This window comes from Cimex lectularius, unplaced genomic scaffold (assembly GCF_000648675.2).
Source record: "Cimex lectularius strain Harlan isolate CLEC.00 unplaced genomic scaffold, Clec_2.1 scaffold150, whole genome shotgun sequence".
In the NCBI taxonomy this organism is placed as follows: Eukaryota; Metazoa; Arthropoda; class Insecta; order Hemiptera; family Cimicidae; genus Cimex; species Cimex lectularius.
Window position 1 is genome coordinate 919,195 of NW_019392717.1, and position 13,179 is coordinate 932,373.

Consider the following 13,179-nt stretch of genomic DNA (forward strand, 5'->3'; position numbering starts at 1 on the left):
CTCACACAATGCCCTGGTGAAGAGCCAGCAGACAACAATGCTGAAAAATACCTGGATGGGGAGGTCTGAAGCTTTCAAACATACATATTGGCAGCTTTTTTGCCCAAGATGCCAGCAGACAGCAGTGAAAAGGAAAGAGATAGGATGACAAAAAGTCATTGGAGATTGGTGTAGACTTTAATACTGATTATTCTTACTTAAGTTGGTGGTTTAATTTTTATTTTTATAACTATGTAATTTCATTTGGCAACAATGGGATACTAGGATTAGCTAGCGATGATGATATTTTTGGATAGATTTAAAAAAGTGTAGGTCATTGTGGGAAAATTTGTGCACAAATTATGAATTTTCATTTATAACAGCAATGCTAAAGGAAAATGATGAATTAAATAAAATTATTTAAATGAAAATAATGTATTTGTGTATAAATATATAACAATTTTCAAGTTACAGTTAGTTTCTTTACTACTTTCACTTGTATAAATATAATTTGTAATAAATGACAACAATATTTTAAAAGCAATCCTTGATTGAGGTTGAAAAATCCATTCACAATTAGTTCAATTTACAGGAATCCCAAGAGTTTTCCTTACAATCCTTTCAGCTATTCTATTGAATTCTTCCCTATTTTCACGCCACATTTTAGCCGCGTCGACATTTGCTCCACTTTCATCATTAGGTTCTAAACAAATGTACATAATAAATTATAACACTTTGTCAAATTACACCTGCATGTATCTTGATATTGAACAAAAATGTATATGTATAGTACGAATATAAAAAAAAATTGTATGAATACTTGAAATAATCAAATGGTCTAATGTATTTTGATGTGACAAAAACTACAAGTTTTCAATTTCTTAAATTAAAGCAGGGATGAAAATAAATTTAATACTAACCTGCGAGCATGCTAACCACAGACAAAAGTATTTTTTCTACGCTTTGCACTGGGCTCCATCGTTCTGCACTAGATTCATAACCCATTGGATCATCTCCCGGGGCGTGTAAAATCGAAATGCACACCCTTCCATCAGCATAAACTAGAAATTGGAAGAAAAAATTATACATAAATAAACCTAATAAGACATTGTAATGCTTGGTAGTATGAAAGGCTAACTGGTACAAACGAACAAGGGCTTGGGTGGAGTCTTTGGGATGAATTCAAAGATGGAACTGACGGTAAACCTAGGTAAATGTGCTACAGTTTTTTAGTCTGAAATCATAGGGATTAACACTGCACCAGGGAAATAAAAAGGCTAGGAATATATTCCCAGAAGATAGCCTTCTTTTTCGCCTAGCATCTTGCCATAAAAGAGGATACATCTCAAAATGGAACCTTAATGAGTCCAAAACCGTGGAACAATATCACAGGCATGGAGATGGACACAAAGAGATTCATAGAAGGGCCATTGACAAAACTTACAGGGATTATTGAAAGGCAACCACAACCAAACCAGGATTCTTGTTTGACTCCTGTCAGGGCAATGTCACTTAAGAAAGCATGTGCACCGGATAGGAGTAAAGACAGAAGAAACACTGCGCAGATGAGGAAACCGCTAAGCATGTTTTATTCTGTGATGATCTATGTAGGTGCAGGTTCTCAAAAGCGTGTACATGGAGAAACTATAAGCATATGGCAAGCACAAGGGGTAATTCTCTACCAACTCCTTGAGCATCAGCAATTTGGGACAGATTCTTGGTGGACCCTGTTTTTAGAGATATGCATGATATAATGAGCAGGAGCTCCTTGGAAAAACAATGTAATCATCTGGGTATTCGGACACATTCAGCTAGATGGCAACAAATGATTACAGCCAGGTGATGCAATGTGAGCAGTAAATAATGCTGCGAGAGAGCGTTGAAAACCTCAGTGAGCTGGGTTGTCCGAGAAGCTCCTGCGAGTTAAAAGCATGATTGAAACCAAAGGAAAGGATTGGTCATACACATCTGAACAGCCACCAGCTTTTGGATCAAAACCAGCTCTGGTGTTCTGGTTGTAGAGAAACGTTGCCGAATGTGTCACATCTTATTACCTTGGCCTCTCACTGGGAATAAGTAGGCATGAACCCTAACATAAAGCTGGTACTTCTTGAGCAAGTGAGTCAACATCTCCTGCTTCCTCACATATAGAAATTGTATATAATGTGTGTACTGTGACTCACGAAATTGATCAAATGTTTGCAGTACTATCAAAAATTTGTATTAATCCAATGTTGTTTGCCAATATGTATTTAGCACTTGTCAGAAAACTTTGTTTACTATTTTATTGTAATCCTCAAACCCTTTCCTACCTGCATTGTAAACATAATACACTCAATCCTTTTTACAAGTCTCACAAAACTACTTGATATATTTTGTGAGTGTCAATCTTGATAACTATTAAAAATTCCTGCATCATCTAAATCCATAAGTAAAAAGCATTTTTAATTTTTGCTGACAATTTTGTCATTTGAATGTAATACAATATGAATGCTAATACACATTTTACAGTGAAGCCGATATTGGAAAATATTCAGAAAGCAATGAGCTTCAAAAAGGACCATCCCACCATTCTTTGAGTCACAAATATGGATGCTTAGTAGGGACTATTAGTAACAGTTGAAAAATGACTGCAACCCATGTGAGAGGGATTTAAAATAATAAAGCACGTCGTAAGCCAAAACACTTAGATGCCTTCAAGCTCAGTATTATTCGTTCAGGCGATAGTATTAACATCAGTGCTGAAGGAGTTCGCCATGTCTTGAGGGAAGCTGGCATGTGAGGAAGGGCAAAAATTAAAAAACTATGTTGACCTAGTTAACTTGACCAAAAAAAAATTTAACCTCTATTAACCGACAGGCATAAAAAACTAAAAATATGCCCACTACAAAGAAAATTATTGGCCAAATGTTGTATGATGAAATTAAAATTAATAGATTTGGGTCTGATGGCAAAGAGTAGAAGTGGAAAGAGCAAAATGAAAAATTAAGGATAAGATGTTAAAAATTAAATTTGGGGGTGGAATTCAATGGTATGGGGATGCTTCATGACAAAAGCAGTTGGTTTCATTCACAAATAGAAGGGAGAATGTCTGCAGTCGACTGTGTTGAGATTTTAAAGCATAGCTTGATAGGAAGCCTAAGAAAGTTCGATAAACGCAAAATGGGCATTCTTTTCCAGCATGAAAATGATCCAAAACATACCACTCATGTGCCAAAACTTGGCTTGACGAAAATAGGTTTAATTTGTTAGAATGGTCACCACAATCTCCACATTTAAACCCTATAGAGAATCTCTGAGCACAGCTGAAGAGATCAGTCACCGTTGTTGTCCATCCTTTCCTGATACACTCCATGGTCTTGAAAATGGGCAAAGAGACAATCTCTCCAGCAAAAAGACATTTCCATACTGGTAGAAAGTATGCCGAGGTGTCTTCAAGATGTAATTAAGGTAAGAGGAGGAAATACACAATATTGAAAGCTAATTAAAAATCTAAACCAAATTAAAACAAATTTTACCTGACCAACTTTTTTTAATATCTTAAAATTTTTCATTTTCTCTAGCAATTTACATTTTTTTTACTCTTTTAGACAGACTCAATTATTAAACGTTATAAAACGTGAAACTTTGATTAATATATAAAAACATAATCAAATCAAATTATATTACAAGGAATTTTATGCCTGTCAGTGTAATTTCTATACATAAGTAACAAAATATGCATTAAGTTTCTAAGCTTTATCAAGCAAAACATACTTACTGTTCGGATGGAACATTTCACACATAAACTGCATTTTTGGTGGGCTTAATGGATAATCAGGAGGAAAGACTAATTTAGTCGGAAAAACTCCTCCTTCGAAGCAAGTGCCCTCCGGCCCCCTGGAAGTGTCGTAAGATGTGTAAAGTTTACGAATGATCAGGCATAAATATGTACATACGTTATAAGAGCCTCCCACTCGAAGAAATTCTCCTCGTTGATCGGCCCTGCGATGATCCCTTCTGGAGGGTTTATCGTCAACTCTGACAGAAGGATAAAATAAATATGACAAATGCAAAGAAAGAGAAAAAAATTAGATACTAACGTTTGTACTCGGCCATGAGCCGTCTTAAAGCAGAGCCGGCCATTCGCCCAGTTGAAACAAAGCAACAAGTTTAAAAGTGAATACAAACAATTTAATCGGCACTAAAATAAATAAGTAAATAAACTTGTGTTCGTAAATCGTAAATGTTGGGAGATGGGGAAGGTAAGCTGTAAGCTGTCACAGGCACAGTTCAGGTTGCCTGATCATGAACCTGCTCATGTGACGTCAAGATAGTCCGTTCAATAATATACAGGTATAAAATTCATTACTTTAAAAAAAATCGACATACTTTTGGACAGTCAGGCAGCCATAAAGTCACTTTGTAGTTCCGATACTTCTGAGAATGCATAAATTGCCTAATAGTTCTAGGAAAACACAAGGTTATCTTGAGGTGGGACCAGGTCTCTGAAGGTATAGGAGAAACCAAGTGCTTCGTAATGTTGGGACTGAACAATGGAACTCACTCATTGGACACAAAAAATCCAAGAACCTCCTAACAAATTTTGGAAGGAAAAAAGATAGAATGTATCAAAGGAAGCAAGAAAAAACTGTGTCCCCTAACAGGATTTTTAACAGGACACTGCAAACTAAACGGGCTTGTAAAGAAGATTGGCATAACCCAAGACAGCACGTGCAGATTCTGCAAAGAAGCAGAGGAGATGCTGACACAACTATTAACAAACTACTTGCCCAAAGAAGGAAGTGCTTCGGGATGTACAATGTGACCGTAGAAGAAATTCAACTACTGAAACTGAGCCTGCTAATCAAATCCCTGGATGAATTAGGACTCACTGGTGTACTATAGGCACAGAACAGGGGATACAACAGCTCTTAAAGGGCGCAGTATATTACACACCCTGACTAATACATCTACAATGTTGGGACTGATTCAGTCTCAACATTTAGAACCATATTTAAAAAAACTTAATTATTTCAATCTGTAGACGTCTTTAAGATTGTTTTGTTCTGGTGATGACCTTAAAATAAACTGAAAGCTTGGCACATAATTGAATTTAGTTTTTCATCCAGACCATACTGAGATCATTATTAGATTAGTCATAGTGGCACTCCTCTCTCTCAGAGAATGAGATTAGTGTGCTAAAGCTATGAAAGAAAAACTCAAGCGTTAGACAAAAGCACCTAGGTACGAGGCAAGCTAAGGGATTATAAATCTCTCTCAAAAAGGAAGGTGAAGAAACTCTTCTCTTAGCAAAGGTTTGAGGAAAATTATAGACCTCCATACCATCTACCATAGCCCTAGCCACTGCTGTCCTATCACCTAATGAAGATGGACAAAGCAGAAAAAGAAACATACCAAATCTGTCAAGAGAAACCAGAAATATTGGCACGAATCTGGCACTAATTTGTATACAGTATAGCTACTACAATAAGACAATTCTCACGTCAAAAATGTAATGTGGAACCGTAGTAAATGCTGTTATCCACGGTATGGTGTAATAAATAATACACAAGCAGTGATGAGATGTAAATTAATAAATAATAACTAAAATAAATGTTAATAGTATCATTAATTAGTAAAATAGGCAATGCAATGTGTCCTGCTTGATTTGTATTGTCTGATTATTATTGTTTTTTAAACATTTTTCTATTATAAGATAAATAAAATTGAATATGTAATTTAATCTTGAAAGCAGATATTGCTAGATTACGTATTTCATGTATTTTATCTCATTTTACTTTTGATAAAGTGTATCAAGTTTTTGAACAAAATAATTAAAATGTATGCTAAGGTATGACTCCTGGTATGAATTTTTTAATTTTTATATATATTTTGAAGTTTTGTATACTTCAAAAATACTTAATATGAGTATCAGAAAGACTATGTTTAAAGATCGTTTATATCTAGAATATAAGGTGTTACATTCAAGATTCATACTGATATCTAGCCCAGGTGAATAAGAAACAGATGGTTAAATTACCAATTTTTTTGGTAAACAATACATAATTTATGGTAATTTATTAAAAATGAAACCAGGAGTCAACCAAATTGACCAGATATCTCATTTTACAACTATCTGGGTCTGGATGCTGCATTTTACAGAACAATTTTGTAACTATGGTATTTTAAGTAAGTATTTTAATAATATAATTTATATTAAGTTATAATAATTATGAGAAAAGCTTATGATAGTACATTTAGAATTCAATATAAAATATTTAAAACAAAGATGATAGTTATTTACAAATTATACATTACAAAATTAATGAATCATGTACATCCCATATAAAAAGTTAAAATGCAAAAATTTAATGTTAATAATATATAGAGAATTTTTATTTTAATGAATTAATTTTGAACATTTGAAATCTTTTGTAAAACTATTTTTTGTTATTATTAATAATATTGTTTTAATAATCGTTGGATTTAATATATTTTCAGCATACCTTTATTATGGTTTGAGAGCATTGCAAGTAAATTCTGATTTATCAATGTTATGTGTGCATAGTTACATTTTTCTTGGATTAGTAGCACAATGTACATTTAGGTTCCTTCCTTACAGACCACATTATATATTCAGGTACTAAAATATAATAATCTCTTTTTGAGGCATATTGATGAATTATGGGCCTGATATGCGTGATATGAATAAAGTTAAATTTAATTTACATTTTTATTTACAGAGCTGTATTGGTTATATATATTTTTGGATTAATATCTACAATTCTGTTAATAACGCAATTCATATACAACTCAAGCGGTTCACCTGTGTAAGAAAAAATATTTTAAAAAATCTAACTGATATAATTATTTATCATGATTTAGATCATGATGTGCGGTCTGGTGTAATATAGGTTTAGAAAAACATTTTTTTTATCGTGCCAATGTTTTGATAATTGACATTGTACATTTGTCAAGCTTCACATAAACTTAATGTTAATTATTAGAACTAACTGTAATAATTTGTCTAGATGCACAGTAAAAAGTAAATTAAAGTTCATTATAAAGGAGGTTTTAATGTTCAACTACTTCTTGGGTCCACAAGGGTCAAACTTATTTACACTACTTTCACCATATTGTTCACAATTAAAAATTCATAGGTTAAACTGGGATTTGAACCAAGGAACTAGAGTGGCAATATTAGTTGATCGCTAAAAACACATCTTTATCTATCCAAACAATAGCAAGCCTGAGTGGACTCTAGATCTCATCTATTTTATTTTGATCACTTTTTCATCAATTTGCCCTGAGTAAGGTGAAATACATATGTCAAAAGCTCTTATAAAAGTTTTGTTCATTGGACTATGTCCTGATCTACTTCTAAAACTATTAATTTTTATTCAACAAAAAAGCGAAAAACGACGTGCTTTGAATTTTGGATTTTGACTTCTGTGGTGGTTATAATTTAATTTAAGGATGCAATGCGTGCTATATTAGTAGGTGATTGGCATGGAATTTCGGAGAGAGAAGGTTGTTGAGAAAAATTAACACCTAGCATAAATTGCATTCCTATGTTAACATAATGTAATTAATGTTTAATTGAAAAACTTCTATATTCAGTACATAAGTTTTTCTATTGTTGTTTATTTTTGATAAAAGCTTAAGTTTAAAATATTGTAAAATTCTGTGATTGATCATCTTGGTCTGCTTAATTTTTGCTGGATTTGTCTATCGGTCACATTTTGACACACCATTTTCATATTTATTTATAATTAGCTGAACATACGACCATCAATGAGGAAATACAATAACACTTCTGACAGACAAAACCCGGGAGGATAGGCAGACCAAAATGATTGGCAACACTTATGCTACAAGAACTCGAGAAGTTTATTATATGTTATTAAAATTATAAATTATTATTCTTCTACATATATTACTTAAATTATAGTTATTGGAGGTTTAAAAAATTTGTCAAATTTTAGACATTATATTATTTGGCCGTCATTTATGCATGCTATCACTTCTGGAGGGGCTGTTGAACTTATAAGAGTCATAGTTAAATTCAATTACCATAAGGAACAAGAAAATAGAAAAGTTGCTTTTATGTTTCGCATGACAGAGTATTTAGGACAATTATATGCCGTAATACAAGTCAGTTGGTTTGATGATAAGCGAAAAACAGCAAACTTTGATAGGTTAAGCTTACATTTTTTATTAGTTAGCAAAGTTATTGGTTTCTGTAAGTATCTAATGTTTTTGTTTATTGATTATAAATGTACAACTAATACAATTTTTACAGTGGCATTTTTTCTAGTATCGCATAAAATTGATACTGTACAACATGAAACCAACATACTTTTAAAATTAATGTCATTCTATTGTGTACGTATTCTACAAAGGTTAATTTTTTATGCATTTCATAACAGTTATACTTTCAGAGTAACTTAAAAAACTGGATTTTGCATATAAGTGAACGAAAAAACATTGCCTCAAAAAAAGAGTTTAAGATAAAAGATTCATCATCAATGGTGTCACAGACCATATACACATTACCCGCATTTTTTCCATTAATATTGGTAATGTACTATTTTGATTTTAAGGTAATTAATAAAATAAACCTTTTTAATTGTAGATTAAATGTTCAGTCAGTTTTTAAAGTTAAAATTTGTAAGGTGTAAACTTATTTTTATGCACTGATTTGGCATCTTTTTTTTTTCTATAGATACCATATTGTTTAATGCTTAATAAAAGACATGGCCTTCTATTTTTATGTTGGTTAATTTATTGTAAAAATAAGTATGGTTCCAGATGTAACTTTTCACATAGAATCTTTCTGGTGCTATTAGAAATGTAAACTGTAAACTTGGCATGTGAAACCAACCTGGCAATCAACTTTTTTTTACACATGTTAATTTCTTTCCATTCCAAAAAATTATTCTAGAAACTCAACAATTAATTTGATTTTTGTTGATTTAAATTTTCATATTTTATTCAATTTCATAAAAAAAATAACATTGATTCACTCTGGAGATATTTACTTCAGTTAAATTTTCATATTTGGTTCAATTAAATTTTATATCAATTAATTATCCTTTTTATCTAAGGACTTGGTTGAGCTGAAAAAGTTAATTATCGCAAGTGGGATTTGAACCCATGACTTTGGCTCAATAAGCTGCTGCTCTAATCACTTGAACTATCGTAATTAAAAGCAGCAAAATTTTTATATTTGGTTTAATTAAATTTTCATATTTGATTCAGTTAAATTTTCATATTTGATGTGGCTAAATTTTCATATTTGATTCAGTTATATTTTTGTATTTGATTGAATTAAATTTTTTTATTTGATTGAATGAAAATTTTATATTTGTTTTAACTAAATTGTCATATTTGATTCAATTAAATTTTTATATTTGATGGAATGAAATTTTTGTATTTATTTCAACTAAATTTTCATATTTGATTGAATGACATGTTCAATATATATATTTTTTTAAATCAATTACATGATAAAGTGAAATGATTGATTCTGAAAGAAAACTAATATCTCCAGAACAAGTCAATGTATTTTTGAGTTTCTGGTATACATATATTTTTTTTATGGAAAGGGCTTTCCAAATGTGTGAAAAAATATGGCATTACATTAATCCTTAAATCTTTAGCGGTCATAATTAATTGAAAAATGGCATTACATTTAAAAGACCTAAAGTACAAACTTAACTACTCAATTAAAATAATGTTTGATGAAAAACATGATAGTAAAAAAATGTAGATAAAAAATTCATCATCAGTGATAGATTTGACATAAAGCACTGCAAGTTTATTTGTTGTTGTGAAAATTGTAGACAAAACGACAGTTTATTGTTGTAATATCAAAATATGTTTTATAACATACATTATATTGCAAGAACAAAATAAAAGATTTAAAAAAAAAAATTGAAAAAAGTAAAAGATGAAGCCAAAATTGAGTTTTGTGAACAACCAGTAGCTAGTTAGTCTCTCATCATACTGGTCTGCCCTACTCATACAGGCTTGTGAGTTTTTTTAATAATCCATTGAAGAGGTAAAACGCCAAAAAGCATCTGACATAAAAATCCAATGGAATAAGGGTATGCTAAGATGATCACGGATAAGATGATAATTAGAAATTCAGTGTCAATTTTAATTCGTTAAACATTTTCCTCCTGTGAAACAGTGTTGTGAATTGTTCAATTTTAACTTCATTAAATTATAACATTTATAATGTACAATGTAGTTATATATAACAATTACATGTAATACATAAAAAAATTATTTCAGTTTTCAAAGTATTTAAGACAATCAGAACATCTAAGAAATGAATTTTTTGAAGGAGAAAGATTTCATCATAATGCTATATTAACTGTACTTCCGGCTATGAAAATATTGTCATTGCCATTGTTTATATTTATTATAATTCCAATGTATGAAAAATATAGTAAAAAAGTGTTTACATCATTCAAGCAATATTTATGGTCATGCTTCTTTTTACTGCTGTCGATAGTATGTGCCTGCATAACAGAATCACATTTGAATGTAAAAAAACCAAAAACCTTGATTATTAATCACCATTTCTCATACATTAAAAAAAAATATTTTAGACAGATCCTCGATACCATCAGCATACTGCATTGGTGCAAATTTTCAACGGAGTGTTGGACACAGTTCTCATTCATTTTTCAGGACATAATCAGATTAGTTTATTTATTCAACCAATCAGTGTAGAAAATATTGCGTACGATTACTCTTTACCACCAACACTTTATTTGCAAACGTACCATATGGGACAACATAAATCAACTTCATTGCCTTTAACAATTAACAAACATGCGGTAAAAATCATTAACATATTTGTTTAATCTCTCACTAATATAAATAATGAAAAAATCAACATAATATATCTCTTTTTTTTAAGTTTTCAACAGTTCATATTTTCAGATATCTATATATCTCATAAAATTGAAACAATCAAATGAAAAACATCTTTTAATGCTTCATCTGGACACAGTTTCATTTGCAAAAAGTGCAATATTTAACGAAACAACTCAACTGCCTTCATTAAGGTAAATTATTATGCTAAACACCTTATTCAAACAGAACAAATATTTTTAAAAATGTGTGTGAAGTTTGACCAGTGACACTATTTGAGTGAGGATGAGGTAAAGGCAGATTTTTTGTGTTTTCTTCATCCGATGACCATTTACCTGATCCTCACTCAAATTCGATTGTAATAATAATAATGTTATCAAATATTTTATAGGGTGGTTTATGATTTGAAGAGTAAAAAAACAAAAGTTGAAATAATTGGCCCAACAATTATTTCTTTAACTCTAAATAATAAAGAACATATAACACATGTATTTATTTTAAAGCCTGGAAGGTAAGTTTATAAACTATTATTTTTTAATATCATTTTTATAGTTATTTCATTATGGAAATTTAAAGTCAGTAATACATTATATGCCAGGTATGTATTCAAGGTGAATGATGAAGATAGTATCGTTCCGTCTGTTTTGGAAATTGGCGGAGTTTATACATTTTTATTGGTCCAGCCAAAATCTTTTATACCAGTATTTATACATTCCTTATATATACTTAATTTTTCTTCGCTCATTTGGTTTCATTTGTAGGTGGGCGCATTGTTGACAACACGTGAACCTTTTAGACGTAAAATTGTATTTCAAACTCCTCAATATGCGATGCTAGCCATAGCTGAAATGATTATAGAAAGCCCTTCATTCATATATTTCAAAGAAATGGTGACAACTATCTATTTAAACTGATAAAATTTTTTAGACATATAATGATTTCAGGTTATGCCAAAATATTATGAAATTTTGTCACTTTTTTGGTGTTTGACAAACTGTTTGAGCCAGATTTTTTTCATCTTTACTTTACTTGCAATTACCTCACATACAGATGTAAGTATTTGCTAAAAACAAGGATTAATAGTTCAACTTTTATTATGTATGTCTATAACACCATTTAGTTTTATCTTTATGCACTTTTAAATCTCTTGTGCCAATTTTTTTCTGTAATTACGTTATAAAACTTGTACTAAATTTTTAGCTCTATTTGTATATTGCTGACATCATTATACTTACAACTTCTACAATGCTTCTAATAGTTATGTATAAAACATGTTATAAACCAAATACAGACAAGTTCAAAGAACATGCAAAAAATGAAGTAAACCGACGAGGCAGAGAAATGAAGAGACCCAATTGAGTTTGTAATAATTACCACAAGTATTGAATTACTGTATTATTAATTTTAAAAATTAAAACTATATAAACTTCATTTTCCCTCCTTTTTTAGGACTTAATTATCATAATTTGGCAATAAAAAATAAAGAATATTGTAAATAAACAAGAATACCTAAATAAAAATATTATTTATAGAGACAGATTCAATGTTATATGATGATATAATCCTAGCTGATTTTCCAGCCGCAATGCCAAAAAAGCCTTGGAGACATAATGTGCTAGCTGGAATCAGTAAGTCAACAATTATATTTTTCTTGGAGGAATGGACTTGCTGTACACGAGCATTGGAGTTTCATGAGTTTTTCCATCAAAATACATATAAATATTTGGGCTTAATTTTCACCATGTTGAACTATTACTGAGTTTGTCTTCATTTGCGGGTTTTCTCGATTTTATTGTTGGTTCGGGTGAGTGTTAAGCCCCAAGAAGTTATATGTTGTTATTTTCAGTTTCTATTTTGATGTTTTTGAGTATTGCATTAAGTTCCCCAAGTATTTTTTCTGAGGAGTTGTCTGTTATGGTAAGTTTGTTATCGATGGATGTAAATAGATGGAGCATTCTTCTCTCATCCATTATTTTTGGGAAGTTTTTGAGGGGGGAAACACCTCTGCAATAATGGAAGATGTTGGGTTCCTCATCCTTAGACCGTCTTTTGGGATATGTGAATTGGTGAATTTAAAGTAGTTTTATTCTGTAGTTATTTTTGTAAGCTGTGTTGTGTATGCATTACAGTTTTTGTGTAGTGTTTGTTGGTATGTTGATGGTCTCTTTGACTGGGGTGGATACAGGTTTGGTATGCCAAAGTTAAATAGTTTGGCAGTTAAGGGATTGTTAAGTTATTGAGTTTTTCTACCAGGTCTATTGTGTTCTTAACGCAGAATGTGCTTTATTTTCAAAATTGAAATTAGATTTTAGGATATCTGCAACTAACTTT

At 31.0% G+C, this 13,179-nt stretch overlaps 2 protein-coding genes across 20 annotated transcripts; one reads left to right on the plus strand and one right to left on the minus strand.

Annotated features, from left to right (window-relative positions):
- Positions 1-395: 395 nt before the first annotated feature.
- LOC106665827 (ubiquitin-conjugating enzyme E2 G2) lies at positions 396-4,246 on the minus strand. The gene is made up of 5 exons (XM_014392595.2): positions 4,062-4,246; positions 3,918-3,999; positions 3,740-3,858; positions 900-1,040; positions 396-682 (listed from the first exon to the last, which is right to left on the minus strand). The coding sequence occupies exons 1-5, from the start codon at positions 4,102-4,104 to the stop codon at positions 561-563; spliced, it is 507 nt and encodes a 168-aa protein (XP_014248081.1). The 5' UTR covers positions 4,105-4,246; the 3' UTR covers positions 396-560.
- Positions 4,247-6,024: 1,778 nt separating this feature from the next.
- LOC106666040 lies at positions 6,025-12,647 on the plus strand. Of its 19 annotated transcripts, none has more exons than XR_001340376.2 (16): positions 6,025-6,150; positions 6,463-6,601; positions 6,705-6,791; positions 7,947-8,203; positions 8,264-8,346; positions 8,403-8,564; positions 10,261-10,515; positions 10,581-10,811; positions 10,918-11,042; positions 11,240-11,359; positions 11,447-11,549; positions 11,610-11,738; positions 11,793-11,900; positions 12,140-12,227; positions 12,298-12,339; positions 12,429-12,647. XR_001340376.2 is itself a non-coding variant. In XM_024226577.1 (15 exons), the coding sequence occupies exons 1-14, from the start codon at positions 6,048-6,050 to the stop codon at positions 12,170-12,172; spliced, it is 1,935 nt and encodes a 644-aa protein (XP_024082345.1). In that variant the 5' UTR covers positions 6,025-6,047; the 3' UTR covers positions 12,173-12,211; positions 12,429-12,647. The 19 variants fall into 19 exon arrangements, 15 of the variants coding, with proteins under 15 accessions (XP_024082345.1, XP_014248482.1, XP_014248434.1 ...); XR_001340375.2 differs by having other exon boundaries at positions 12,049-12,227; positions 12,429-12,645; XM_024226577.1 differs by lacking the exon at positions 12,298-12,339 and having other exon boundaries at positions 12,140-12,211.
- The last annotated feature ends 532 nt before the right edge of the window (positions 12,648-13,179 follow it).

Bases quoted from the DNA above. Each gene is read 5' to 3' on its own strand.
- LOC106665827 (XM_014392595.2), bottom strand. From the start codon at position 4,104: ATGGCCGGCTCTGCTTTAAGACGGCTCATGGCCGAGTACAAAC. The intron at 4,000-4,061 runs GTTAGTATCTAA...TCCTTCTGTCAG, and splicing joins GCTCATGGCCGAGTACAAAC to AGTTGACGATAAACCCTCCA. The intron at 1,041-3,739 runs GTAAGTATGTTT...TCCAATTTCTAG, and splicing joins TGAAATGTTCCATCCGAACA to TTTATGCTGATGGAAGGGTG.
- LOC106666040 (XM_014392948.2), top strand. From the start codon at position 6,048: ATGAAACCAGGAGTCAACCAAATTGACCAGATATCTCATTTTACAACT. The intron at 11,550-11,609 runs GTATTTATACAT...TTTCATTTGTAG, and splicing joins AGCCAAAATCTTTTATACCA to GTGGGCGCATTGTTGACAAC. The intron at 11,739-11,792 runs GTGACAACTATC...TAATGATTTCAG, and splicing joins TCATATATTTCAAAGAAATG to GTTATGCCAAAATATTATGA.